Source organism: Enhydra lutris, unplaced genomic scaffold (assembly GCF_002288905.1).
Source record: "Enhydra lutris kenyoni isolate GAN:26980312 unplaced genomic scaffold, ASM228890v2 scaffoldscaffold4, whole genome shotgun sequence".
Lineage (NCBI taxonomy): Eukaryota > Metazoa > Chordata > Mammalia > Carnivora > Mustelidae > Enhydra > Enhydra lutris.
This window is the reverse complement of record NW_019154088.1, coordinates 19,289,973-19,314,443: the sequence shown is the minus strand read 5'-3', so window position 1 is coordinate 19,314,443 and position 24,471 is coordinate 19,289,973. Positions and strand designations below refer to the sequence as shown.

General features: G+C 36.0%; 1 protein-coding gene across 3 annotated transcripts in view; it reads left to right on the top strand.

The window, feature by feature from the left end:
* Positions 1 to 24,471, top strand: part of LOC111160078 (Dmx like 2) — a 159,903-nt gene that overhangs the window by 43,640 nt on the left and 91,792 nt on the right. For all 3 annotated transcript variants that reach the window (XM_022522911.1, XM_022522902.1, XM_022522893.1), the window contains exons 7-8: positions 20,300 to 20,478; positions 22,189 to 22,372. In XM_022522911.1, coding sequence (XP_022378619.1) covers positions 20,300 to 20,478; positions 22,189 to 22,372 — 363 coding nt within the window. The remainder of the gene's footprint in view (positions 1 to 20,299; positions 20,479 to 22,188; positions 22,373 to 24,471) is intronic.

The window sequence follows — 24,471 nt, the reverse complement described above, 5'->3', positions numbered from 1 at the left end:
GATGCGGGGCTTGATCCCAGGACCCTGAGATCATGACCTGAGCCGAAGGCAGCGGCTTAACCCACTGAGCCACCCAGGCGCCCCTCACTGGCCTTTTCTTAACACCAGCCACCAGTCTTAATTGCTATAGCTTTTAAATTGCCTTGGTATTTGGTAGAGCAAGTCCCTCCCATCTTTAAGATTATCTTATCTATGCTTGGCCTTTTGTGTTTTCAAACTAGTGTTTCGGTAAGTACCCAGTAGTGGAATTACTAGATCATATGGTATTTCTGTTTTTAATTTTGGAGGCATCTCATACTGTTTTTGTGGCTATGTCTGTTTTCATTTCCACCACTAGTGCATGAGGGTTCCGTTTTCTCCACATCCTTGCCAAGGCCCTTTGTATTTTCATGTAAATTTTAGGATGAGCCTGCTAAGTTTTATTTATTTATTTAAAAGTTTTATTTATTTATTTTTGAGAGCGAGCACACACAAACAGTGCGGAGGGGCAGAGGCGGAAATAGAAGAGACTCCCTGCTGAGTAGGGAGCCCAGTGAATGCGGGGCTCAGTCCCATGACCCTGAGATCATGAACTGAGCCAAAGCAGGTGCTTTACAGACTGAGCCACCAGGCACCCCAAGCCTGATAAGTTTTAAAAAAAAACTAACAAAAATCTCTTGTGATTTTGATTGGTACTGTATTGACTCAATAGGTCAGTTTGGGGAGAATTGGCATCTCTACAATTGAATTCCCATCATGAATGCAAGTTAGCCCTTCCTTTATTTTAAAACTTCTTATTTTTTTAAAGCCTCTGCCTTCGGCTCAGGTCATGATCCCAGGGTCCTGGGATCGAGCCCCGCATCGGGCTCTCTGCTCAGTGGGGAGCCTGCTTCCACCTCTCTCTCTCTGCCTGCCTCTCAGCCTACTTGTGATCTCTGTCAAATAAATAAATAAAATCTTAAAAAAAAAAAAAAACTTCTTATTTTTCTCAGTATTGTTTTACAATATTTTTTGTAGAGGCCCTAAGCATTTATTAGATTCATTCCTAGGTATTTGATGTTTTCAGTGTTATAAATAGTATCATTATGTAAATTTCATTTTGTAATTGTTAGTGGTAGATAGAAAAGCAATTAATTTTTGTATATTGGGTTTAAACCTAGCTAGTCTTAATATAGTAAGTGATTCTAATAAATCCTCTGTAGATTTCTTTGGTTTTCTATGTGCATAATTATCTGTGAATAATGAGAATTTTATTTCATTTTTTCTAACTCTCAATTGTTGTATATGTTTTCCTTTCCTTTTTAAATTACAGTATTTAGGACCTCTAGTATAATGTTGAATAAAAGTAGTGAGAGTAGTTGTCTTTTTCTTGTTCCCAATTTCAAAAGGATACCTTTCACTCTTTACCTCTAATTATGATGTAGTTGTTTACTGTAGTTGTTCTTTCTCAAAGGACATTTCCTTATTTATAGTTAGAGGGTTTTTGTTTTTTTTTTTTAATCACAAATGATGTTGAATCTTAGGAAGCATTTCCCCTGAATCTAATGAGGTTATCATTTTTACTCTTTCAATAAGATGAACTTATTTTCAAGTATTAAATAAACCCTGTGTTTCTGGAATAACTCCAGCTCGATTGTAATGTATTACCCTTGCTGGATCTGGTTTGCTAATATTTTGTTTAGGATTTGTGAGATCTCTTAATGTGAGATTTGGCAAATAATTTTTCCTTTTTTTATAATGTCTGACAGATTTTGATATCAGTATCGTGCTGGCCTCCTAAAATGGATTGCAAAGTTCCCTTTTGTCTACTCTTATGAAAGAGTTTATGCAAGATCAATTTTTTTTAAAGCATAGGATAGTTAACTTTTTAATAAACTTATGTTAGAATAGTTTTATATATACAGAAAGATTGTGAAAATAGTAGAGTTTCCTCTATTTTTAAAATATGTTAATACATTCATTATAAATAATAAACAGTATCGAAGACTGATGTATTTTTATTCTCAAATATTTGCTGGTGAAGCCATCTGGACCATGAGTTTTCTTTGTAGGTTTAGGTTTTTAAATAGTTACAGGGCTATTTATATTTTATATTTCTTTTTTATTTCAGTTTTGGTAAGCTATCTACAATTTGCCAGTTTTATCTAAATTTTCAAATTTACTGGCATAAAATTGTGCAGAACATTTTGTCTTTCTAATATCTGTAAAACATGTTTCGTTTTCATTTTTGGTATTTGTGCCTTCTTTTTCTTGATTCATCTCACAAAGGGTTTATCAGTTTTGTAAGTCTTTTTGAAGAACTATTGGTTTTGCAGACCTATGTATTATATGTTTTTCTGTTTTATTTGTGTTCATTGCTCTTCTGTTTTTTTTTTCAGACTTTTTTATATGGATGTTTAACTTTTTTTATTGGTAGTATATATACTTAACACTGTAAATTTCCCTCTAAGCTTCGCTTTATCTCACAAGGTTTTTTTTTGATTCCGTGTTTTGATATATATTATTTTCATAATTATTCTAAGCATACATTTTTCTAGTTTTTGTTGTAGTTCATTCTTTGATCCATGAGTTTTTAAGAGAATGGGTTAGAGTTGAGTTCATTTTGTTGGAGGGGAGGGTAGATGGTTTAGGAGTACTTTATTGGTGGTGACAACTTTTATTTTTCATTATTAAGTAAAACTTGCAAATAATTTATAGTTAGGATAATTACTACTACTATTATGACAGCAGCTACTAATGATTGAGTGTTATGTACCTGATCCTGTGCATGCACAAAGCCTGTAGGACAGGCAGTACTCTCTTTGATCTACAGAAGAGGACATGCAGCTCGAGGACTTCCTGGAGAAGTTAGAACTAGTCAAAAGGCAGATCTGGGGTTTTAGTCCAGCTCTATTGGGTGGCAAAACACCATTCCAGCTCACTCTGTATTTCGCAGAGAAAATGTTTATTACAAGTGTGTTTGTGAGGATTCCCTGAGGCTGTGGTTGAGAGTGGCATCTTTTAGCTTCTGCCAGGTACCTGGGGGGGGCAAAGCCAACTCAAACTAAATTCTCAACTTGGAAGTTGCTGTGCCATGCAGGTAGTGTGAGTTTGGGTCTCATGGGGCCTGCCTTGTGGTTGTAAATGCCCAGTGAAACCTCCTTCCTCCTCTCAGACCCTCCCTTACCATATCCCTTTTCAGAGGTTTTCTTCCTCCCTCAATTTCACCCTTTCACTTAGGGATATTCCTTAGTGGCTTTCTTGCGGTTATGCGGGTGCCTCTGATGTGACTTCTCACCTTGCATGGCGTCATGCATTGTCTCTGTGTAGCTGTTTAAAACCACTGCTCTGTGCCATGGGGTATTGGCAGATTCCCTTGTGGCAGTCCAGTTGGCTGCTTCAGCATTTGTTTACTATGGGTTCTTGCCTGAGAAAATAGATGCAGTTGGAGGAGAACTTTGGTAAGCTCCTACCACCTACCTGTATGTGTTCGCTTCCTGATATCTGGGCCTATATGTCCTACCTTTCTTTGTGTTGCCATGGGTGAACTGTCTGTGTTTTTTTTTTTATTTTTATTTTTTGAGAGAGCAAACGAGTAAGCATGGTAGCAGGGGGCAGGGTAGAGGGCAGAGGGAGAGGGAGAGAGAGAATCTTAAGCAGGCTCTTTGCCCAGCATGGAGCTGGGGCTCAATCTCACAACCCTAAGATCATGACCTGAACTGAAACCAAGAGTCAGACGCTCAACTGACTGAGCCAGCCAGGCACCACACTGTCTGTGCTTTTGTACAAGGCCATTTCTTTCACTTGTTTGCCAGCTCCCATTTGCTCTTGCTTACTCAGAGACATCACTATTGTAGTTGTCTCCTCTCTTCTCCATGAGTTTTCCCTTCTCCACTGGGTCATCACACTGGTGTACGTTATGGAATGAACATGGCCCTCCAACCCCCATTTATATGTTGAAGCCCTAACCCCGGATGTGATGGTATTTGGGTATGGAGCTTTGGGAAGGTACTTAAGGTTAGATCAGGTGTCATGAGCATAGCCCTCGTAGGAATAGTGAGTACTTTTACAAGGAGAGACACCGGAGAGCTTGCTCTCTTTCTGCGACATGAAGACATGCCAGAAGGTAGTCAGTCATCTGCAAGCCAGCAACAGAGCTCTCAGCAATCTAGCCGCACTGGCAACTTCATCTCAGCCTCCAGGCCTCGGAACTGTGAGAAAACACATTTGTTTAAGCCACCCAGACTATGGTATTTTGTGATGGCAGCCCAAGCTCATTAATACAGCATAGCGTGCCAAACATGCTATAATCTTGTCCATTCCCATTCTGAAACAAACAGCCACAATAAGAAAATCCTCTTTCTAAGTCACATTTCCTTGTCCTCCTTATGGTACCTTCAAAGAGTTGCTTATAGTTGCTGTCTCCCAGTTTTTCTCCTCATCTTCTGTTTTGCATACTCACTACCGCTCTTTTGAAAGTGTCATTAGCAAGTTCCTGTTACCGAATCCTGTGGTTGGTTCTTTTTTTTTTTTTTAAAGATTTTATTTCTTTATTTGATAGGGAGATCACAAGTAGGCAGAGGGTCAGGCAGAGAGAGAGGGGAAAGCAGGCTCCCCGCTGAGCAGAGAGCCCAGTGTGGGGCTCAATCCCAGGACCCTGAGATTATGACCTGAGCCGAAGGCAGTGGTTTAATCCACTGAGCCACCCAGGCACCCCCTGTGGTTAGTTCTTACTAACCTAATGGCATGAGTTAACACAGTTGGTTACTTCCTCCCCCTTGAACACTTTCTTTAGTTTACTTCCAGGACACAGGTCACTCTTGATTTGCTTTTTAACTCTTTGGCTGCCCCTCATTAGTTTGCTGATATCACCTTTACTCCCCTACATCTGTATGTTGGAATTCCCTAGGGCTTATTTCTTAGACCTCTCCTCTGACCATACTCACTCCTTTGGCTATGTCATTTATCTCATGGCTTCATCTTTTGCCTGTACCTCTCCTCTGAGCTCCAGGATGATTGTGTGTGTGTGTGTGTGTGTGTGTGTGTGTGTGTGTGTGTGTGGTTGGAGGCCTCCTTCAGGACCTCAAGGCTGCCAGTAGTTCCTTGCCATTTGGGCTTTTTCTCCCTTTCCCTTTTCCTTGCTTTCTCTTTCTCCCATCTGCTTCTCTTTCCTCCTCTTCTTCCCCCTCACAGATAACAGAGCTATCTAAATGATTTGGCAGGGTAGCTAGTAAGGAACCAAAGGATAATTGAGGGAAATAAATAATGATAAATAAATTGAAAGAAAAAAATTAGATTTTAAAAACAAACACTGAAAAACTTGATAAACCAATTAAATCTCCAAGTTAATAAAACCCTAATATTTAATATTTCTGGGTAGAATGTAGAGTTGCAAGAATATTCCATAATGTCTGAAAAGCATGGTTAATAAAAAGAAAACTTGGGGCGCCTGAGTGGCTCAGTGGGTTGAGCCTCTGCCTTCAGCTTGGGTCGTGATCTCAGGGGCCTGGGATTGAGCCCTACGTCGGGCTCTCTGCTCAGCGGGGAGCCTGCTTTCCCCTCTCTCTGCCTGCCTCTCTGCCTACTTGTGATCTCTCCATCGAATAAATAAATAAAATCTTTTAAAAAAATAAAATAAAAGGAAAACTTACCAGAATCACAGGAAGAAAAGTTTAAAAAAGAATATTATTCTTACCTTTGGTCTCTAAAACTAGGCAGTTACTTTTAAAGCTTTGATCTTTAAAAACTAGCATCCCACTACTCCTAAAACTTAACCATGAAAAAACCTGCCATACTTATGGATTTGTTCTGTTACTCACATTTCTTAGGGTTATCATATACTCACAGATGATAAGTAAGGTTGGTCATTGCTTTGATTTAATGAATCTGTCAGAGGTGAGGCTGTGATAGTTTACTGTAGGACCAATTCAGTGTGATCAGAGAGCTACTCTGGTTCATACTGGAATGCAGCTGTGTAATATTCCCACATGGTCGTTGCCCTGACATCAGCTTGGGCTCTGTTGTGCAGGCTGTGCTGCATTCAAAGCATGTTTTCCACTGCCCTCTTTCAAATAAAATTAATGGCACTATTGTATACAGTCAGGTCTTCCTTAAAACATGTATTTTGACATATATATTGTCCGATGTACCTTTTATCATAGAAAATTTATCAAAGAAAATGCACTTCAGAACTCCAGTAATTCATAAAAGCATACAAGAATCTTCTCATAGTTGTATTCACATCATGATAGACTCTCATATTTATGTATATTTTATATATGCATATACATATAAAATTTATCTTTATTTCATAGTGCATTTTTGAAGAAAGACTAATTTGAAATTTTACTTGAAATTAACAGCCTTCATGTATTTAGCAAATATTCTTTTGAACGCCACATGCCCTGAGCTGTTCTGTGTTGGCAGTCTTGTGATGAAGAGGATAGACAAGGTTGCTGTGTGCATGCAACTTGACTTGTTATGAGGAAAGACAAAAAAATCATGTATTAATAAATACTATTCAGAAAATTAAAACAGGATGATGTAGTAGTGTGACTTTGTGTCTATTAGAGTGGATGATCTTTAGAGAATACTTTTCTGGGGAAGTAGCTTTGAGAACTGAATATTTGGAAGGCGTCACCTGTATGAAGTTCAGAAGAAAGGGTATTTTTGGCCAATGGGACACCAAGTGTAGATGCTCTGGGATAGGAATTAGTAGGTCTTGTTAAAATACAGCAGAATGCTGGAGTGTAGTGGCTAGATCAAAGTATGCATTTTGGTTAAGAAATCAAATAGAGTAAGATGAGTTCCCTGGAGAGGTCAGCGTTAAGGATTCCAAGTTTGAATTCATTAGGCAAAAGATGGTGTTTACTGGAGCACTGGGTGTGGTGCAAAAATAATGAATACTGTTACGCTGAAAAAAAAAAAAAAAGATGGTGTTTAAAGTTAAGGGACTGGGTGAAATTAACAAGGGAGAAAATGTTACGCTGGAGAAGGGAATGGGTTTTAGGATGAAATTCCAGAATTCTTGAACATTAAGAAGTGGAGGAAAAAATGGGGAGAAGCCACTGAGAAGGAGTGGCCTCTAAGATAGATGGAAAACAGGAGAATGTGACACAAGAGAAATCAGAAGGAAAAAAAACTCAAGAAGGAGGCAACAGTTAATTATGTCAAATGACCTATAACATGGGGAAGACACTTTAGATAATGTATAGAAAGAATGGTCCTACCTATATGTGCATAGATTAAAATACAAACTTAACCACTTTTAAAAGTTAACTTAACTTTTAGAGTTGTAGGATTCTAGCCATCTTCGAGATCATAGAAAGAAGCTGAGATCTTAGGGGTAAAGTCCATTTCTCTGCTCCTTCACTGTCTCTAAGCCAAGTTAGCATCTTCTTGCCTCTGGAACCTGATAGAGTGTGAAACCATCCTCTAATCCTGTGTTTTCACAGAGGCCAGGGCCCCCAAACATATTATTTTCACAATGCTTTCATGACTCCTGTTGCTCCTAGGGTAAAGACCACAATCCTTAGTGTGGTAAGACTGTAGGATATGGCACTGGGTAGCCCCAGCTTGTTCCCACCTATCATGCTGACAGCTTTTTTTTTTTTAAAGATTTTATTTATTTATTTGTCAGAGAGAGAGAGAGAGAGGGAGAGAGAGCAAGCACAGGCAGACAGAATGGCAGGCAGAGGCAGAGGGAGAAGCAGGCTCCCTGATGAGCAAGGAGCCCGATGTGGGACTCGATCCCAGAACGCTGGGATCATGACCTGAGCCGAAGGCAGCCGCTCAACCAACTGAGCCACCCAGGCGTCCCATGCTGATGGCTTTTTAGAGCCTTGAATATCATGCCAGACTCTTGACTGCTTTCAGGCCTTTGTGTGCTCTCTAGGGAAGGATCCTTCTCTATTCTTTGCTTGGCCATCTTCTATATATCTTTCAGCTGTCAGTTTAAATATATCTTTCAGCTGTCAGTTTAAATATCACTTTTTTTAAGAAAACCTTCCAGACAAGATCAAACCTCCGTAGGAAATGCTCTCACAGTATGCTTTTTGTTTGTAGCATTTATCATAATTGTATTAAAATAGTTATTTCTATATTTATTGTTGTCTTCTCTTCTAGAGTATAAGCTCTGTGCAACTAGGAAATATATTTTGTTGTCTCTTCCTTCCCCTGTCCCAACTATATCACCAGCAGTTTATACAGTGCATACCTGCATTCACTATGTTTATTTGAATGAATCATGTGACCATTCTGTAGTATATAAGCAGTTAATAGCACATCATTATCCTTTTGTATGTTACAGACTAATTTTAAGTCTGAAACAGTCTAAAATCCATTGAATTTGTTCAGAGTGAAATTTGGCTGTTTAATGGATCTGTATCTGGACATGATCAAAACAAATATAATTCTTATAAAATATATATTAAAATGCATGTAATTGAATTGAATTAAGAATAGTACATTAATACATATTCCAAGATGCCTACCCTTCTCTAAATGAGACAAAGGAACTGCTAAAATTATTTATAAAAAGTATTTTTTTGTAGATTTTCTTCTTGTCATTGATTTCCTTCACATACTCTTTTTTTATTGAAGTATTATTAACACACAGTGTTACATTAGCTTCAGTTGTACGATACAGTGATTCTGCAATTGCATGCATTACTCAGTGCTCATCATTCAATAAACATAATTTCCTTTACCTGTTACACTTATTCCCCCACCCACCTCCTCTCTGGCAACCACAAGTTTGTACTCTATGTTTAAGAGTCTTTTGTTTTTTCTTTGTTACTTAAATTCCACATGTGAGTGAGATCATATGGTATTTGTCTTTCTCTGACTGACTTATTTCCCTTAGTATTATACCCTCTTGGTCCATCTGTGTTCTTCAAATGTCAAAATTTAACTCTTTTTTATGATGAATAATATTCCTCTGTGTGTGTGTGTGTGTGTGTGTGTGTGTGTGTGTGTTTGTACACCACATATTCTTTATTCATTCATCCATTGATGGACATTTAGGTTGCTTCTGTATCTTGGTGATTCTTGCAGTAAATATAGGGGTGCATATATCTTTATGAATTAGTGTTTTTCTTTTCTATTTTTTTTTTAAAGATTTTATTTATTTATTTGACAGAGCGAGATCACAAGTAGGCAGAGAGGCAGGCAGAGAGAGAGAGAGGAGGAAGCAGGCTTCCTGCTAAGCAGAGAGCCCAATGCGGGACTTGATCCTAGGACCCTGACATCATGACCTGAGCCAAAGGCAGAGGCTTAACCCACTGAGCCACCCAGGCGCCTGTGTTTTACTTTTCTTTGGGTAAATGCCCACCAGTGGAATTACTGGATTATATGGTAATTCTATTTTTAATTTTTGAGGACCCTGCATACCCTTCTCAGGAGTGGCTGCACCAATTTGCACTTTGAGCAACAGTGCATGAGAGTTCTTTTTTCTCTACATCCTCACCAGCACTTCTCATTTCTTGTGTTTTTGATTTTAGCCATTCTGGCAGGTGTAAAGTGATATCTCTTGTGGTTTCGATTTGCATTTCCTGATGATTCGTGATGAACATTTTTTTCATGTTTGCCATCTGTATGTCTTCTTTGGAAAAATGCATATGGCATGTCCTCTGCCTATTTTTAAATTGGATTATTTGGGTTTTTTTGTGTGTGTTGAGTTGTATAAGTTCTTTATATGTTTGGATATTGCCTCTTTATCAGATCTGTCATTTGCATATGTCATTTGGAAGGTTTCCTTTTTTTGTTTGTTGATGGTTTCCTTCACTGTGCAAAAGCTTTTTATTTAGGTATAGGTTTAATAGTTTAATTTTTGCTTTTGTTTCCCTTGCCTCAGGAGATGACTCTAGAAGGTGTTTCTATGATTGATGTCAAAGAAATTTCTGCCTATGTTTCCTTTGAGGAGTTTTGTGGTTTCATGTCCCACATTTAGGTCTTTAATCCATTTGCGTTTACTTTTGTGTAGGCTACAAGAAAGTGGTCCCATTTTATTCTTTTGCATGTAACTGTCCAGTTTTACTAGCACTGATTGGTGAAGAGATGGTTTTTTTTTTCATTGTATATACTTGCCTCCTTTGTCATAGATTAATTGACCATAAAAGCATGGGTTTATTTCTGGACTCTCCATTCTTTTCCATTGATCTATGTGTGTTTTTGTGTAAGTACCGTACTGTTTTAATTACTACACCTTTGTAGTGTTTCTCAAAATCTGGAATTGCAATACCTCTAGCTTTCTTCCTCTCTTTCAAGATTGCTTTAGCTATTCAGGATCTTTTTGTGGTTTCATGCAAATGTTAGGTTTTTATGTTCTAGTTCTGTGAAAGATGTTGGTATTTTGATAGGGATTGCATAAAATTTGAGATCGCATTGGGTACTGTGGACATTTCGACAACATTAATTCTTCCAGTTCACGAGCGTGAAATATCTTTCCATTTGTTTGTGTCACCTTCAGATTTTTTTGTCAGTGTTTATTTGTTTTGGGGGTTTTTAAAAAGATTTTATTTATTTATTTGTCATAGAGAGAGCACAAGGCAGGGGGAGCAGCAGGCAGAGAGAGAAGCAGGCTCCCTGCTGAGCAAGGAGCCCAGTACAGGACTCAACTCCAGGACCCTGAAATGATGATCTGAGCTGAAGGCAGGCGCTTAGCCGAGCCACCCCGGTGTTCCTATCAGTGTTTTATAATTTTCAGAGTATAGTTATTTCACCTCTTGGTTAAGTTTATTCTTATGTATTTTATTCTTTTTGGTGCAATTGTAAATGAGATTGTTTTCTTAATTTCTTTTTCTGCTACCTCATTATTAGTATTGGGAATGCAACAAATTTCTGTATATTAATTTTGTATGTTGTGATTTTACTGAATCCATTTATCAGTTTAGTAGTTTTTTTGATAGACTCTGTAGGGTTTTCTATAGATAGTATCATGTCATCTGCAAATAGTGAAAATTTTACTTCTTTCTTACCAATTTGAGTACCTTTTATTTCTTTTTCTTGTCTGATTGCTGTGGCCAGGACTTATAGTATTACGTTGAATAAAAGTGAGAGTGGACATCCTTGTCTTGTTCCTGATCTTAGAGGAAGATCTCTCAGGTTTTCACTTTGAGCATGATGTTAGCTATGGGTTTTTCATATACAGCCTTCACTTATTTATTTATTTTTGTATTTTTTCATATACAGCCTTTTTTTGTTGAGGTATGTTCCTTCCAGACCAACTTTGTTGAGGGTTTTTATCATGAATGCATATTATACTTTGCCAAAATGCTTTTTGTGCATTTGTTGAGATTATCATATGATTTTTGTTGTTTCTCTTGTTAATGTGATATATCACATTGATTTGTGAATATTAAACCACCTTTGCATCCCTGGGATAAATCCCACTTGATTGGGGGTGAGTGACTTTTTAAATGTAGTCTTGGATTTGGTTTGCTAATATTTTGTTGAGGATTTTTACATCTGTTTTCATCAGAGTTAGTGGCCTGTAGTTTTCTTTTTTTGTAGTGTCTTTATCTGGATTTGGTGTCAGGGTAATGCTGGCTTCATAAGAATGAAATTTCCTTCATCTTTTATTTTTTTGGAATACTCCCCCTTTAATCTTAATGTATCTAATTATCTCTCTTTGCTTACTCAGTGTGTTATATTTGCCTCAGCTGTGTGTCACAACTGGCTGAACTTCGAGACTGCTTTAGGATGCGTGGTCTTTGACAGGGTCATGTGGTACATTAAAAACTACTACTGACCCGTGTAAGATGATTAGTGTTCATTGTTGGACCATCTACTGAATTTGAACTCTCATCTCTAATGAATCCAAAAGATGCCTTTCTACTGAGTAGAAACAGTAATAAATAGTAACTAAGTAATAAGTACACAACTGAGTAATAAGGCTAAAACTACATCTTCTTAAATGGGATATCTAAATTTTAAGCTCCTTGAAGGTGGTTCTGTTTACTTGTTCCATAATGCTCATTATCTTTCTTTGAATTTTTATTATAGTAGCTTTAGCAATGGACTATTGAGTATTTTTTCCACAAGTAATAGTCATGTTTTCCTTGCATTAAAATTCTTCAGTTCTCCTAAGAGCTAAGTGTTCTGTAATTCAAATGGAAAGAAAAAAATGCCTTACTGGTAAGGATACTTTGGAGGTTAATAAAATGCATCACAGGTTTAAAAAGCTTATTTCCTCACATTTTTCAGAAGATACCACGTCTAATTAAGATCTTGAAAAAAGAACAGAGAATAACTTTGTAATGTTGGCATTCCCTCCAACACCCACCCCCCACCACAATCTGTTCTGCCTCTGTTAATAAAGCCAATTTTGTCTGATTTGATGAAGCAGATGGTAAGTGTGTCATCTACCACTAGAAGTCATTTTCACCGTTTCTGCTATGTATGACGGGATTTCAGTTCAGGTGTTGTGGCACCCATTCAGTTACCTTCAGGATTTTTAATGTTTCCATTCATTGAGCACTTTTGCTGGTAAGATCTATTTTTTATAACTGTGGTAAATTAAATTTTCTTGGACTTCATAGTATTTTAACTTTTAGGACACTTGGGTGGCACATTTGGCTAAGCATCTGCCTTTGGCTTGGGTCATGAGCTCAGGGTCCTGGGATTGAGTCCCACATCAGGCTCCCTGCTCAGTAAGGAGCTTGCTTCGCCCCTCCCTCTCCCTCTGGTGCTTCCGCTGCCTGTGCTCTCTTTCTCTCTGTCAAATAAATAAATAAAATCTTAAAAAATAGTATTTTAACTTTTTATCTGAGCTTTAAAATCTTATTTGCTCAAGAGCCTTTTTCTACCACAAGGTATACCTGATTACATCTTCAACTCAAGAATTGTTTTTTTCAGTTTTGCTTGCTGTATTTATTTAAATTGTTTGTTTATGAAGTTTATATCTGAACATTTTCTAAAACACTTCGTTATTTTATAAAATTTGAAAATTATTTAAAACACTCTTTTCTGGGGCGCCTGGGTGGCTCAGTGGGTTGGGCCGCTGCCTTCGGCTCGGGTCATGGTCTCAGGGTCCTGGGATCGAGTCCTGTGTCGGGCTCTCTGCTCAGCGGGGAGCCTGCTTCCCTCTCTCTCTCTCTCTCTCTCTCTCTCTCTGCCTGTCTCTCCATCTGCTTGTGATCTCTCTCTGTCAAATAAATAAATAAGATCTTTAAAAAAATAAATAAATAAAATAAAACACTCTTTTCTTGGAGTGCCTGGGTGGCTCAGTTGGTTAAGCATCAGACTCTTGGTTTCAGCTCAGGTTATCATCTCAGGGCCCTGAGATCAAGCCCTGCATGGGGCTCTGCACTCTTTGCGGAGTGCGAGTGAGAGTCCTTGAGATTCTTTCTTCCTTACTCCCCATTGCCCTCTCCTTCCCTCCCTGTTTGCAGTCTCTCTAACTCTAAAATAAAGAAATGAAATCTTTTAAAAAAATTAAAAAATAAAATATTATTTTCTTCAGAAAATTTTTTTCTTAATAGAGGATTATGATCTTGAGTAAAATCATAATTTTAGGGCTTGGATAAGAATTTTTGAGAAGGATGATTTTGGCAGGAAGGAAAGGAGAAGCCTACAGAATGTTTCCAGAAGCTTTTCTTCCTCTTGAAAGCACTTCTCTGTTCCTAGATTCAATGTTTTGGTTATTTAAAGATTGGCTTCTTAAACTTCTTCCTTCTTTAAAGTGGAAATATCTTTACTTTTTAAATAAGATATGTATTTATGATAAAAAACATGCAGAGAAAATGAAAATCCCCTGCCAAATAGTCTTTCAATAAAAAAGGTTACAGTTTTCTGTTCAATATATATTCTTTCAGACTTTTTGATGTCTTTGTAAACCACCCATATATGCACACATACTCAAATTAGGTCATATTCTTTAAATGTGTATTCTTTTTAACAGTGACATTTTTCATTATATGAATGAATGTACTGTATTTTAACTTGATTAGATAACTATTAATGAACATTAAGTGGTTCTGATTTTTCTGTTGCTATGAAAAATGAACAACTTTGTACATAAATCTTGTCCTGTTGTTTCCTTTTTATAATTAATTTATTGAAATATAGTTAAGATAAAATAAAATGTGTATCTCAAGTGTATATCTTAATATACACCAAATATATTTTATATAAATATACTCAATACATTATATTAATATAACACTTTTTTTTTAAAGATTTTATTTATTTATTTGACAGACAAGAGATTACAAGTAGGCAGAGAGGCAGTCAGAGAGAGGAGGAAGCAGGCTCCCTGCTGAGCAGAGAGCCTGATGCGGGGCTTGACCTCAGGACCCTGGGATCATGACCTGAGCTGAAGGCAGAGGCTTTAATCCACTGAGCCACCCAGGCACCCCTTAATATAACACATTTACTATATTAACATATAATTGTGTATATTAGCTATATAACTAATACATTAATTTTATATAGTTATATTTTATGTAATTATATAAAAGGTATTAATGTAATTAACATATTAATATAGCATATTAACTTTGTTGATATTCTTTATATATACTTAATACACTACATTAATATATTAATATCTTGATATATACTTTAATATATTTTATATAAATAAAATGTATATTTTAAGTTAAGTGAGTCTTGACAGATTTATAGACTTTCTGAAGATTGCTTTGACTATTCAGAGTCTTTTGCAGGTCCATATAAATTTTAGGATCTTTTGTTCTAATTCAGTGGAAAAAAGTACTGATATTTTGATAAAGATTTAATTGAATTTAGATTACTTTGGGTTGTGTAGACATTTTAACAGTATTCTCCCAATCCATGAACATGGTGTATCTTTCCATTTGTTTGTATCTTCTTTGATTTCTTTCTTCAGGGTCTTACAGTTTTCAGTATGCAGGTCTTTCACCTTTTTGATTAATTTATTCCTGGGTATTTTATTCTTTTTGATGCAGTTGTTAATGGGATTATTTTCTTAGTTTCTCTGTTCTTTTATTATTAGTGTATAGAAATGCAACAGACTTCTATATTTTGATTTTGTATTCTCCAACTTAACTGGATTCATTTATTCTAACAGTTTTTTGGTAGAGTCTTCTTAGGGTTTTTTGTAAGTAGTATATCATCTGAAAATAGTAACCTTTTACTTGAAAATTCCTTTCTTTTCTTTTTCTTGTCTGATTGCTATGGTTAAGACTTCCAGTACTGTGCTGAATAATAATGGTAAGAGTGGGCATTTTGTTTTGTTTCTGATCTTAGGGGAAAGCTTTTAGCTTTTTACCATTGAGTATGATGTTAACTGTAGGTTTGTCATATTTGGCTTTTATAATGTTGAGGTATGTTCCCTATATACCACTTTGTTTAAAGTTTTTATCAGGAATGGATATTTGGCACATGTTTTCTCTGCACCTACTGAGATGCTCTTAGGAATGTTATCCTTCATTTTGTTAATGAAATGTATCATGTTGATTAATTTGCATAAATCAAACCATCCTTGTATCCCTAGAATAAATACTACTTGATTTTGGTGAATGATTCTTTTAATTTGTTTTTAAATTGGTTTGATAAGATTTTGTTGAGAATTTTGCATCTATATTTGTCAGGGTTATTGCTCTGTAATTTTTTCCCCTAGAGTTGTATAACTTTATTTTATTTTTTGTAATTTTCTTTGTGAGTGTGTATGTGTGTTTTTGTCTGGTTTTGGTATCGGGGTAATGCTGGCCTCATAGAATGAATTTGGAAGGATTTCTCCCTCTCCTATTTTTAGGAATACCTTGAGAAATATTTTTTTTTAATTTTTTTAAAAGATTTTATTTATTTATTTGAGAGAGAGAGCATGAGAAGGGGAAGGGTCAGAGGGAGAAGCAGACTCCCCGCTGAACGGGGAACCCGATGCAGGACTCAATACCGGGACTCCAGGATTACGACCTGAGCTGAAGGTAGTTGCTTAACCAACTGAGCCATCCAGGTGCACTACTTTGAGAAATATTAAATATTTGGTAGAATTCACCTGTGAAGCCATCTGGCACTGGACTTTTGTTTGTTGGGAATTTTTTTTTATTACCAGTTCAACCTAATTACTAGTAATTGGTCTGCTCAGATATTTTCATTTCTTCATGATTCAGTCTTAGGAGGTTGATGTTTTTAGGAATTTATCCATTTTTTTCCTAGGTTGTTTAATTTCTTGGCATATAGTTTTCTTTGTGGTAAGCTGTGATTTTTTTTTTGTATTATTGTGGTGTTGGTTGTAATTTCTCTTTCATTTCTGATTTTAAGTCATTTTTTTTCTTTGATTAGTCTGGCTAAAGGCTTAATAAGTATATCTTTTCAAAGAACCAGATCTTAGTCTCAATTGATCTTTACCATACTTTTTTAGTCTTGATCTCATTTGTTTATGCTCTGATCTTTATTATTTCCTTTCTTCCATTCATCTTGGGCTTTGTTCTTCTATTTCTAGTTTCCTTAGTTGCAAGGTTAAGAGATTTTGATTGTTTCTTGAGGTACACTTGTATCTTTCAGACTTTCCTCTTAGAACTGCTTTTGCTGCATCCTCCAGATTTTGAACCATTGTATTTCATTTTTATTTGTCTCCATGTATTTTTTTGATTTCCTCTTTGATTTTTCATTGATCCATTGGTTGTTTAGTGGCCTGTTGTTTTTGTTTAATCTGTGTTTTTCTTTAACCCCCCCCCCCCAGGTTTTTGTTTTTTTGGGTTTTTTTTTGTAATTGATTTCTAGTTCATACTCTTGTGGTCAGAAAAGATGCTTGATATATTTCAGTCTTCTCAGATTTATTTAAAAACTTGTTTTGTGGCCTAACATGATCTATCCTAGAAAATGTCCCATGTGTACTTGAAAAGAATGCGTATTTTGCTGTTTTTGGGTGGACGGTTCTGCATATATCTGTTAAGTCCATATGGTCTAATGTGTTGTTCAAAGCCACGGTTTCCTTATTGATTTTCTTTCTGGATGACCTATCCATTAACACAAGTGGGATATTTAAGTCCTCTACTATAATTGTGTTACTGTCAATTCCTCCATTTTTGTCTGTTAATACTTGCCTTATATATTTAGTGCTCCTATATTGGGTGCATAGATATTTACAATTGTTGTATTCTCTTGTTGGACTGAAACATTTATTACTGTGTAATCCTCTTTTTTTTTTTTTTTTTTTGTCTTGTTATGGTTTTTGTTTTTAGTTTTTTTGAGAGAATGCATGTGGGCGGGGCAGTGGGAGAGGGATAGAGAGAATCCCAGGCGGGCTTCACAACCAGCATGGACCCTGACATGGGGCTCAATCTCATAACCCTGAGATCATGACCTGAGCTGAAACCAGGAGTCAGGTGGTTAATTGATTGAGCCACCCATGTGCCACTATAATTTTCTTTTTTCTAATTATAGCCTTTTCTTTCCTCTTAAAGAGTTCCCTCACTGTTTCTTGTGAGGCTGTTTCAGTGGTGATGAACTCTTTTTTAACTTTTATTTGTCTGGGAAGATTTTTATCTCTCCTTTAATTCTGAATAACTTGCCTGGTAGAGTATTCTTGGTTGTAGGTTTTTTCCTTTCAGCACTCTCAATATATCATGCCACTTTCTTTTGGTCTGCAAAATTTATGCTAAATAGGCAGCTGATAACCTTGGGTTTCTCTTGTATGCAACTGTTTTTCTTTGCTGCTTTTATGATTCTTTATCTCTAATTTTTGCCATTTTAATTGTTATGTATCTTGGTGTGGACCTCCTTGGGTTCATCTTGTTTGGGACTTTTTTTGTTTCGTGGGTCTGGGTATCTGTTTTCTTTCCCCAGGTCAGGGAGGTTTTCAGCTAGTATTTCTTCAAAGTCATTTCTTTCTAGTCAAGTCTCTGCCCTTTCTACATTTTTCATTGTGACCCTCTCTATGATTAGCTGTGGAAGATCTGTTCTGCTAGTCTTCAAGTTGTCTTTAGAGTTGCTGTACATATAGTTGTTGCTTTGGCATGTCTGTCAGAGGAGGTAAGGTCAGGACACCATCTTTCCTACCTTCCCTAGCTTTCTAGTAAGTTTTGAAATTGGGTGGTATAAGTCCTCTAACTTTGTTTTTTCTTTAAAAATATTTTTTTGGGGGGGTGCATGGGTGGCTCAGTCAGTTGAGTGTCTTAGACTCTTGATTTTTGGCTCAGGTCATGATCTCAGAGCTGTGGGATCAAGCCCCACATTGGGCTCCCTGCTCAGCATGCATTCTGCTTGTCCCTCTCCGTCTACTCCTCTCACTCATTCATGCTCTCTCTCTCTCAAATAAATCAAATCTTTAAAATACGTATTTTTGGTGGTATTGTTTCTTTGATGTCATACAAATTTTAGAATAAGGCAATCAGTTTCTACCAAAAAGCTTGCTGTGATTTTTGGCTGTGTTCACATTAAATCTTTATAGATTAGTTTGGGAAGAATTGAATCAGTAACATTTGTATTTCACATCCCTGAAGGTGGTATATTTCTCTTTTTATTTAGGTTTTCTTTCTTTTAGCAGTGTTTTGTAGTTTTTAGCATACATGTTCTATTCCTGATTTGTTATCTTCCTAATGTAAAAGGTATTTAAACAAATTACATTTCCAATTTTTTCTAATATGTAGAAAGAGAATTGCTGTTTGAGTTTTGATCTTTAGTCTTATGGTCTTGTTATTAGGTATAATTTTTTTTGTAGATCTTTAGGATTTTGTGAATAAAGACAATTTTACTTTTCTAATTTGGAAATTTTCTAGCTGTCTTTCTGTTAATGATTTCTAATTCACTTTTGTGTGGTTTTAGTTTTAGTCACTAATAGATGAAAATGGGACTGCTCCATTTGAGTGAGGGATTGCTGGTGGTATAGGAGAGAGGGATTAGAATTGCCACATGTTCAGGGAGGCACTCTGCCTTTTCTTTATGAATGCTCAGGGGTTTCTGAGGTGCCTCTATGGTTTTTATGTATACGGCCTGAAACTACTGCTGTATTATGCAGTAAATTAGGTTAGGTGAAAATAATGCTAAGTTGAAGAAGGTACTTGGAAGAAAGCAACTAGTACATTGTTAAGTGGTTGTCTCAGACTAAGCACTTAAAGAGATTTGCTGTATAATTCAAATATACAAATAAATGAGACCTTAGTGGAAACATACATTGTGTAATATAAATTGAAAATGAGTACCAAGATGGTAAAACCCAGAAATGTTTGTCTAGTCTAGATGATAGTGTTTGGACCTACACGCACTTTCCAGGAATACATAATTACATAATTTCATTGTTTCTTAGAGTGAGATTTTTGCACGGATGATACTGTATTATTTCCCATAAGACTCTATTCACTATTGAGGATGAAGCACTATAAAGTAGATGCTTTCTGTTAAATAAGATAAAATTATTTTGGCCTTTTTAATTTATTTTTTAAAATTTTATTTTATTTTTTCAGTGTTCCAAGATTCATTGTTTATGCAGCACATCCAGTGCTCCAGGGAATATGTTCCCTCCTTTATTTATTTATTTGTTAGAGAGACTGAGGGAGTGAGAGAGAGCACAAGCAGGGGGAGCAGCAGGCAGAGGGAGAAGCAGGCTGCCTGCCGAGCAAGGAACCGGATGTGGGACTTGATCCTAGGACCTTGGGATCATGACCTGTGCCAAAGGCAGACTATTAACTGACTGAGCCACTCAGATGTTCCTATTTTGGCCTTTAACAAAATTCTTAGAACTAAGTAAAATGATAAGGTCAGTGCCTATTTATTGTTAAGTTTATAATATCTTATTTAAGTGGGCATAAAGGTGATTCCTGACAGCTCTCTAAGTGCATTCACTTCATTTAGTGTGGAGATCAGAGAACTATGGTTTTTATGTTCTTAAAAGATTGTAAGAAAAAAACAAACAAACAAGGAGGGACTATGTGGTCCACAAAGCCTTCCATACTATCTGGCCTTTCACAAGGAAAGTTTGCTGATTCCTGACGTAATGTCTAAGAAGCAGCTCATATTTAAAAAGGATTGGTTTCACTTTTAGAGATGTCTTCAAAAAAGGAGAGAGAATGTTAACAGTGACTAATAACATGGCCTCTTTCTTATTTTATCCAACGGCATCTGATTTTGGAATCTTCTCTGCAGTGACCCTTCCATGTTTAAACGACGGATTTTGGCTTCAGTCTCTATTTGAAAACCACCATTATGCAGAGGAGATTGATAATGAGAAAACTATTTTTCAAGAGTAGTATTCTTTAGGGGAATGAACATTACGCTTGGAGTTTGTGCTGTATAAAGCTCACATGTTAGTTTTTACAGATAGCTTAATTTTTAAAGGTTCTCTAAATCGCTAAATCACTTACACTTTGAATTGTGTTATGTTCAGATTAATTTTATATTGACATATGTATTTTTGCAGGATGATTGTCTTTTGAAAGTATGGTATCCTATGACTGGCTGGAAATCCTCAATTATACCTCAGGATCATCAAGAAGTGAAAAGGAGACAGGCGTCTACCCAGTTTTCCTTTGTTTATTTGGCACATCCCCGAGCTGTGGCAGGTTTCTCATGGCGTAAAACTAGCAAGTATATGCCCAGGTTAGACAAATGTGTCCCATAACTTTGGTGTGTTTACTTATGTATTTGTAAAAATACTATATATTTCTAAAAAGCAAAGGTCTTTTTAGTACGTTGACTCAGTGGAAATGAAGAGCATAGGTTTTGGGTGTTAACTGTCTGAATTCTAATCCTGCTGTTGTTACTAGCTTTGTGAACTTCTGCCTGCATTTCTTAAGTTCTCTGTGCTTTAGTTTCCTTCTCTTAGGTAACAGTACCTACCTCAGAGGGTTGCAGTGAGACTCATTATCCTAGTGCATGTAAATACTTACTGCAGGCCTTTGCACATAGTATGGGCTTAGGCTGTGTCACTGATACTGTTAGTAGTAGCAGCAGTAGTAAGAGTCCAGGAAGGAAATGTTGGCAAGTTTGAAAGCACACATTGAAGGAAAATAAACATAGTAATAAACTATCAACTATCAATAATATACATGGTGAGAAAGCATATCATTCACAGTGAGTAAAGTGGCCAGGTTTTTCTTAATTTAGGGCCATCAACAGAACCTTTTCAAAGAATTAATTGTTGTAAGTTTTTCCTCAATGTTCAACATCTCTTAAAAGTATTAAAGAAACTACAGAACAGCTCATACAAATGATTCCTATATCATATATATAGTTATAAAAAAGCTTGCTTAGAAATCTGTATTTTTGAGAGAAAGTTATTTCATGTGTGAACTGTTCACATCTGATAGGAAATACAACATATGTTATAGAGGTGCTCAGTAAATGGGAAATTCATTTTTGGAATCTGAGTTAAAAGTTTATTCTGCTTAAATTATTTGTGTCTGTTAAAACATTTGCAGAATACCTTTGACCAAGTCGGATTCTACATTTATTATTTTTTTAAATGAAGGATGATTTTTTATTCTTTTATAATGAGCAGTTAATTCACTTTAGCTGCTTGGTGTTGTAACATTTTTGCTTATTTTAACTTAATGGAAATTGACTTATAGTTTGAAATTATATTCTTCTTGTAGTTTTATTTTGAAGATGCTTATTTGCTTACCTGTTTATAATCTTTTGATTATAAGAAGGATGATACAGGATGACACAAGTAGTGCTGTAAGACATGCAGTTTAATTACATTTCATGAACTTTTCTTATGGTCATTCTGTAATTTGCAACAATTAGGTTTTCTTTTGCTCTTTCGTTTGTTTAGAAGATACCAATATTCCCACCGAACCTAGTTTTCAAGCAGCATGTGTGTAATCAGGCATAAACTTCTGTCTCTTTGTCAAGACTATTTCCTGGTTTTTATGGTGTTCACATTCACAGTGATAACTTGTGTATGATTTCAAGCTTCTATTGACCTCTCTTTCTCTACACACTATAACATCTAAGCAGTTGGAAGCATACTATACTGTCATTTAACTGAGCCACTCAAGGCATAGTTTTAATGAATCAAAGTGTCATGGACAGCTAGGTTGTTTCCGTTTTATGGCAACTGATTGCAGCCCTTTATTCAGCCTGCCATCTTGCAAGTATAAACAGGTAGTCAGTGGGGTTTGGTGAGAGTGTGAAATAGGCTGTATAAATCTCTTACCATTACTGGAAAAATAACTGCTCTTGGTCATACTGTTAGTTGTGCACTAATGCTATTTTTATATGTGAAGAGCCAAATATTAATAAACTTTAATTCATCAGTGGCACTGATATTCATAGTAACTTCTGTTCACTTCTCTTTGTCATTAGAGGTTCTGTCTGTAATGTGTTATTAACTTCATGCCATGATGGCGTCTGCCGACTCTGGGCAGAAACTGTATTACCAGAAGATTGTCTTTTGGGTGAGCAGATCTGTGAGACTACCACTTCTAGTGTTGCCAGCAACCTCACTCAGGCTGGAAGACACAAAGACAGAATACAGCATGCTCTTGAGGTACTATATTATATAAAATGGTAAATAAATGTTGAAGATATGTGAGTTTGGTGGGAATTTATAGGATAGGATGCAGGTAGTGCACCTGGTACAAGTAATGATGAAATTAATAACAAATAATTCTTACTAATTTGTTTTGTGCTTGTAAGACAACTCATTTTATGCCCCTTAGAAACCAAATACAACAGTAATGATCTCAGACATGTAGTCTAGGTAAGTATTACAATTTTAAGTTTTTCATTTTGTGTGTCAAATATGAAAATCTATAGGAATAAGCTTTGATTAGTACAACACACAAAGGACCCTGAAACTCTTTGTAATTAAAAATGTTTTGGGCGCCTGGGTGGCTCAGTGGGTTAATCCTCTGCCTGTGGCTCGGGTCATGATCTCAGGGTCCTGGAGCCTGCTTCCCCCTCTCTCTGCCTACTTGTGATATCTCTCTCTCTGTCAAATAAATAAAATAAAATCTTAAAAAAAAGTTTTACTTTTGTTTCATGAAGATTAAATCTTACATGTGTGTTCTAATTAAAAATGACTGTTTTGATTAAGAATCAGACATAAGTCGACTTTTAATATAATTGCTTATAATTTCCATAGTTTACTATTTCTTTTTTTTTTTTTTAAAGATTTTATTTATTTATTTGACAGACAGAGATCACAAGGAGGCAGAGAGGCAGGCGGATAGAGAGGGGGAAGCAGGCTCTCCACTGAGCAGAGAGCCTGATGTGGGGCTCGATCCCAGGACCCTGAGATCATGACCTGAGCCAAAGGCAGAGGCTTAACCCACTGAGCCACCCAGGCGCCCCCACAGTTTACTATCTCAAAGGCAAATTAATTTTTCCAATTTTTAAATGCAATATATATGAAATAAATGTGCTTCCTATGAAGTTAGATTATTTATAATCCAAACTGTTGTGTCCATTACGGTAATAAAATGAGACAAACACATTTTTAAAAGTTATCAGAAATTTATTTTTAATTTTTAAAAAAAATATTTATTTGAGAAAGAGAATGAGAGAGAGAGCATGAGAGGGGAGAGGGTCAGAGGGAGAAGCAGACTCCCCGCTGACCAGGGAGCCCAATGCAGGACTTGGTCATGACCTGAGCTAAAGGCAGTCGCTTAAACAACTGAGCCACCCAGGCACCTATAAATTATCAGAAATTTATTGAAGTAAACCTAGATTGCTAATTTTCTTAATTTTTCATATGTGACTTCTTGCTACAGAAAGAATATGTGCTTATTCTAACATTAGATTAGAAAAAATGTGGAATTTAGAATCCAGCTATTCAAGTTATGTGTGTATGTGTATTTTTTCTTTGTTTATAAGATTGAGATCATATTATGCAGTAATGTTTTATAACTTGCTTTTTATATTTAATGTGTTATAAACATCTCTCTACATTACTAAATATGTTTTTACACTATACTTTTACATTAACATTTTTATGGATGCATAGCCAAAATATTTTGCTGTTCCAGCAAGCAGAAATATTTTTTGGGTTGTGTAGGCTGAAGATGTGCTCCTTAAAAGTTTTATATGAAGTAGGCTTACTCTGATGCTCTCTGTGATTGGGCACTGTTTATACATTTCCCCCCCCCAAAATTTAAAGTATAAGCGAAATTAAAAGCAGAGGTCAGAATAGTTAAAATTATATTTTAATATTTGTTGAAATTTAGTGAGACAAAGTACTTAATTTACTACATGTTTACAGTCATTTTTATATACTTATGTGACATTTTATCTTCAAATTACATATAAGCTTTTGGAAACTAGGTGCTTTGAGACATCTTTGTATCCTCCATGGTACCTGTTATATTGCTTTTCAGGTATAAAACTGAAATACCAATTGTTACATAAAATAAAAGCAGAAGTTGCAAGTAAACGTATATAATTAGTGATTTGACAAATTTTTGCTACCATTTTAGTAATGTTATTAATTAATAATGTTAAAATTGTTTTTAATAGAAAAAGCCTAATTGTCTGATTTATAAGGTGCCTTGGTTTTTGCCATCCTTTTGTCTGAAACACCTAACTGTAAAGTCTATGTAATTCTGTATATACTTACACATTTTGTTCTTTGGAGAAAATAATCAGCCA